This window comes from Pituophis catenifer, unplaced genomic scaffold, assembly GCF_029215685.1.
Source record: "Pituophis catenifer annectens isolate HBS135680 unplaced genomic scaffold, rPitCat1.0.hap2 SCAF_15, whole genome shotgun sequence".
NCBI classification, from domain to species: domain Eukaryota; kingdom Metazoa; phylum Chordata; class Lepidosauria; order Squamata; family Colubridae; genus Pituophis; species Pituophis catenifer.
Window position 1 is genome coordinate 8,269,821 of NW_027256895.1, and position 5,504 is coordinate 8,275,324.

General features: G+C 40.6%; 1 protein-coding gene across 1 annotated transcript; it reads left to right on the forward strand.

Annotated features, from left to right (window-relative positions):
• The first annotated feature begins 1,472 nt into the window (after positions 1 to 1,472).
• On the forward strand, positions 1,473 to 4,878 carry LOC139324674 (vomeronasal type-2 receptor 26-like). The gene is made up of 4 exons (XM_070954406.1): positions 1,473 to 2,150; positions 2,626 to 2,853; positions 3,725 to 3,851; positions 3,980 to 4,878. Exons 1-4 carry the CDS (start codon positions 1,473 to 1,475, stop codon positions 4,876 to 4,878), a joined length of 1,932 nt encoding a protein of 643 aa, XP_070810507.1.
• Positions 4,879 to 5,504: the final 626 nt, after the last annotated feature.

Below are 5,504 nucleotides of genomic sequence, written 5' to 3' on the forward strand. Positions count from 1 at the left end.
TTATTGTTGTTATGGAATAATTAATGGGCATCAAAGATTAATCTTAGGTTTGTGCTAAGATGTTCTGCATGACCTAAGGTCTCCTACTTAGCATTCTTTTCTGAAACTAAAATGCCAGTTACAAGAAATGAGTATAAGGGGGTCATTCTATAGTTGACAGAATATTTGAATTGCTTCTATTAAAACAACTGATCTCTTATATGTGATTGAAGTAATTCCAAGAAATTCCTTTCTATGTTAATTTTTAGAAGAATTCTAGGAAAAAATGTTGGATATATAAGAAAATTAGAGTAGAAAAATTACGTTCAATTGAAGGGCCACCCCAATGAAGTGATATCCCGGTGGCTGGAGGCCGTGCAGATTTGGATGGGGAGGAACAGGCTCAGGCTCAACCCATCCAAGACTGAGTGGCTGTGGTTCCCGGCATCCTGATATAGTCAGTTGACTCCTGGATACACAGCTGTCCTTGGAGGAACATCTGATGGCTGTAGCCAGGGGGACCTTTTATCAGGTTCGCCTGATCCGCCAGTTGCGGCCCTTCCTAGATCGGGATTCCTTGTGCACAGTCACTCATGCTCTCGTTACCTGTTGCCTGGACTACGGTAATGCTCTCTACATGGGGCTCACCTTGAAGAGCACTCAGAGACTTCAGCTGGTCCAGAATGCGGCCGCGCAGGTAGTGATGGGAGCTGCATGGCGCTCCCACATAACACCTCTCCTGCGTGAGCTGCACTGGCTCCCAGTGGTCTTCTGGGTGTTGGTTATCACCTTTAAAGTGCTCCATGGCATAGGACCTGGATATCTTCGAGACCGTCTGCTGCCACCAATGGCCTTCCACTGACCTGTGCGCTCCCACAGAGAGGGCTTCTTCAGGGTGCCATCGGCCAAGCAATGTAGACTGGTGGCCCCCAGGAGGAGGGCCTTCTCTGTGGGAGCACCTGCCCTCTGGAATCAACTGCCCCCAGAGATACGAAGAATTTAAGACCCTGGTGCCTTCCGCCGTGCCCTGAAGATCTTTCTTTTTCAGCAAGCCGGGCTGGCTTAACACTTTTTAAAATGTTTTTTAATAAGTTTTGTTATTGTTTTTAACTTTGGGGCCAAACATACATATATCTTTTAAAATTGTTTTTAATGTTTGTATTTATGTTTTTTACTTTGGCTGTTCACTGCCCTGACTCCTTCGGGAGAAGGGCAGTCTATAAATTTGATAATAAATAAATAAATAAATAAATAAATAAATAAATAAATAAATAAATAATTGAACAGAATCCTATTCCACTTTCTTGCAGCTGACATATGGCTCATTAGCCCAAGAGGAATTTCAGTGTAGTAAATTCCCTTCGCTTTATTTCATGGTCCCAAAAGAGGACCATCAGTACATTGGGATCATCCAACTGCTTCATCATTTCAAGTGGACATGGATTGGGATTTTTGCTGCTGATAACAACAATGGAGAACATTTCTTACAGAAAATGCAGCCCTTGCTTTCAGCGAACGGCATCTGTTCATCGTTCATAGAAAGACTTGCGAAACTGGTCCACTTGGAAGACTTTCCAGAAGTATATAAAAGAATCTCAATTATTTCCATCAATATGATGAAAAGCAAATCCAATGCATTTCTTGTCTATGGAGAATCCTGGGCAATTATGTGGCTAAGGTTTGTCCCATTTCTGGTAGATCATGAAAGCAAGGAAACTGCATTATTTAGAAAGGTGTGGATCATGACTGCACAGATTGATTTCATATTAACAGGATTTCAAACCACGTGGGATCTCCAGATGTTCCATGGGGCTATTTCCTTCAATGTTCATTCAATAGCAGTTGTGGGTTTCAAGGAATTTCTTCAAACCGTAAATCCTCTTTCAGTCTACAGAAATGGGTTTCTGCATGAATTTTGGGAACAATCATTTGATTGTTCATTTCCAAAATCAGAATTACAAGATATGCACTTTAAGAAATGCACTGGGCAGAAGCTGGAGGATCTTCCTGCGCCTGTCTTTGAAATGGAAATGACTGGCCAAAGCTACGGTATCTACAATGGTGTTTATGCTGTGGCTCATGCTTTGCAAGCATTACGCATGCTGAGTTATAATAAGAAAAAATATGTAATGAGGAAAAAAACTGAAAATCCAGATATCCAGGCTTGGCAGGTATTTTCTCTGAATTGGACAGTTTTATTGCAATGAGCAATTTGATGCAGAATTGTGTTTGAATGCATTGTGGAAAATGTTTTAATATTTTCTATGTGTGGAATCAAGTTAAGCACAAGAAAGAACCTCAAAATTGTGAGAAAAATTAATTTGTTGCACAGCTTGCGTTCAGAATTTATGAGTGTTCCATCACTGGAAATTTTTATGATGAGATTGGGCAACCATTTGTCTGAAACGGTACAGGGTCTCCTCTTTCAGCAGGGAGTTGCACTAGAAGACGTCCAAAATCCCTTCTAAATCTGTTATTCTGTTGTGCATAGAATAAATACAGAAAATCTGATTTCTGTTATAACTGTACATATTTAGTATTTATTATAGGAACTGAAAAAAATGAGTGAATGAAACTTGGATCTAATGGTCTCCTCTCTATCATGATGCTTTCAACTCTTTCTGATTTTTATTCTTTTTTATGTAGCTCCATTCATTTCTTCATGGCATTTCTTTCAACAATTCAGCTGGGGAGGGAGTGTCCCTGAATGAGAAAGGGGAAGCAACTGGTGGATTCGACATCACCACCTTGATCACTTTTCCAAACAGATCCTTTCAGAGAGTTAGAGTTGGAAAGATGGATCTCCAGGCTCCAAAGGGGAAGGAACTGTGGATTGATGATGATATGATTGTCTGGAGTCCAGCTTTTAACCAGGTATCAAATTAGTGACTCCACCATGCCTTAATCCATTTTGATCCCATATTGAACACAGTTTCTTTAGAAATCTAATTTCTGTTTTTTTAAAATAAACTATGGCATGTTCTTTCAAATGTTGTGGATCATCAAGGATTCCTCAAATTGACAAATATGACATTACAATGTTCAGAGTTCAGAGTTTACTTTATTGATTAGCCCCTGGGCCATATCAAAGTGCAGAGTTCCAGAAACAAATTATTACTAAAATCTAATAAAAACAATTTAAAATGGAATTGGATAAAATACAATTTAAAGTGAAATTGGAATAAAATATGATTTAAAATGAAATTGGAATAAAGTACAGTTTAAAATGGTAGCTTTGATTAGCCTATAGGTCATATCGAAGCACAAGGTGCAAACACATATTGCCAATACAAACAACTTAAAATAAGAATAGGGTAAAATACAATAGCTATAGACTGAGATACAATATAATTTAATATATAAATATATAAAATAGCATAAGATAACATAAAATTATATTTTGGTGTCACCCTTCCAATCTACCCCAATCAGTCCCACGTATGCAGATCTCAACCAAACCATTTTGTTTAAGTACTGTGCTATGTTAAGGTGATCTTCAGGTTCTGGCCGCACATAAAGTAAGTTGTTTTGATATGGGGATCCCAATGGGTCATTCCTTTGGTATATGGACCCAGGTACCTGTCTCTCACCCCCTTATACAAGCAACAGTCAAATAGGATGTGAGCCTGGTTTTCCACCTCTGCCGCTCCGCAAATGCAGAGATGCTCATTTGCAGGCAGCTGGTGCTATTTAATAGCACTTTAGTCTGCTGTGCCACCAAGGCTCTTTTCATGTTTATCACCAGGTTCTTCCACTTTCTCGATGTAATGATCCTTGTTTTGCTGGATCCTGGAAGAAAGGGATTGAGGGAAATCAGTTCTGCTGCTTTGACTGTGTTCCATGCCCTGAAGGGAAGATTTCAGATCAAAATGGTAAGGTACAAACTTTACCACATTTCATTAGACTTAAGCAAACTTTAAACTACATGGGTGCATAAAAATAAAGTGATTTTCAATAATTTGGAAGGCCTAGATGACAAATTCCTTGATTTTCCTTCTAGATATGGATGACTGTTTTCAATGTTCAGAAGATCATTATCCAAATAAAGAAAAGAAAGGCTGTATCTTGAAACCGGTGGTGTTTCTAAAATTTGAAGAACCATTAGGAATTGGTTTAGCCTCAGCAGCTCTTGGGTTATTCTTTCTGACATCTTGGGTACTTGGAACTATTTTTAAGCACAGGGATACTCCCATTGTCAAAGCCAACAACCGGTCCCTCACCTACATCCTCCTAGTCTCTCTTCTGCTCTGTTTTCTCTCCTCTTTCTTCTTCCTCAGCTGGCCTGGCCAAGTAATCTGCCTTCTTCGACAATCAATGTTTGGCATCACTTTTTCAGTGGCCATTTCTAGTGTACTGGCCAAAACCATCACCGTGGTTGTGGCTTTCATGGCCACGAAACCTGGATCTCAGATGAGGAGATGGGTGGGGAAAAGATTGGCCTTTTCTATTGTCTTTTCTTGCTCTTTCTTGCAAATATGGATTTGTATACTTTGGTTGTCAACATCTCCCCCATTCCCTGAGTTGGACATGAAATCAGAGCTCCAAGAAATGATTTTACAGTGTAATGAGGGTTCAGTTTTTTTCTTCTACTGTGTCTTGGGCTACATGGGTATCTTGGCCATCGCCAGCTTTATTGTGGCTTTTCTTGCCCGTAAATTACCCAACACCTTTAATGAAGCCAAGTTCATCACCTTCAGCATGTTGGCCTTTTGCAGTGTGTGGATCTCCTTCTTTCCAGCCTATCTGAGCACAAAAGGAAAAGCCATGGTAGCTGTGGAGGTCTTCTCTATCTTGTCTTCCAGTGCTGCATTATTGGGATGCATATTCCTCCCAAAATGCTACATCATTGTTTTGCGGCCTGACTTCAACCACAGGGGAAATCTCACAAAGAGAAATTAGTACATCATGTGATCTTTCTTTCTAGGTAAAATTGCTGAAAAAAAGAATAAAAAAATTGTTTACTGTCTACAGGAATGTAGGAACATAGTTTGGTTTTGTTTTTCTGTCAAGGTGTTCTGCCCCAGCTCCAGATTTCTGAGGATATTGATACACATCAACGGTCCTTATCAAATTTATTAAGTAGCAAGAATAAACAAGACCGGCAAAGGTTGGCAACGAGCCCAGAAAACAAGATATGATAAACCAAAATACTCTGATAATAATACAAGTTGTTTCTAGCAAGAAACTTACTAAGGCCATGTGACTTAAGTAGGCTAAAGGAGTGGCCAATTATCCTCAAGCCTTACTCTCGAGGAGACCTCCTCCTCCTGAGTAGCCACTCCTGCCTTATGGCAGCCGTGCGTGCTTGAGCATTGAGGAGAGGCTCCTCCACTTCACTCTCTCCACTTGAAGGAGCCTCTGGAGGTTCTGAAAGCCCTGGCTGAGTCTCTGCCTCTGGCACCACATCCTCTTCAGCCTCCTCGCTGTCCGACACTTCTCCCCTGGACTACTGCAACGCTCTCTACATGGAGCTCCCCTTGAAGAGCACCTGAAGGCTCCAACTGGTCCAGAATGCAGCCACGCGG

Coding starts and splice junctions, on each gene's coding strand:
- LOC139324674 (XM_070954406.1), top strand. CDS start 1,473: ATGCAGCCCTTGCTTTCAGCGAACGGCATCTGTTCATCGTTCATAGAA. Junction 2,854..3,724: donor GGAGTCCAGCTTTTAACCAG/GTATCAAATTAG, acceptor GTTTATCACCAG/GTTCTTCCACTTTCTCGATG. Junction 3,852..3,979: donor GAAGATTTCAGATCAAAATG/GTAAGGTACAAA, acceptor TTTTCCTTCTAG/ATATGGATGACTGTTTTCAA.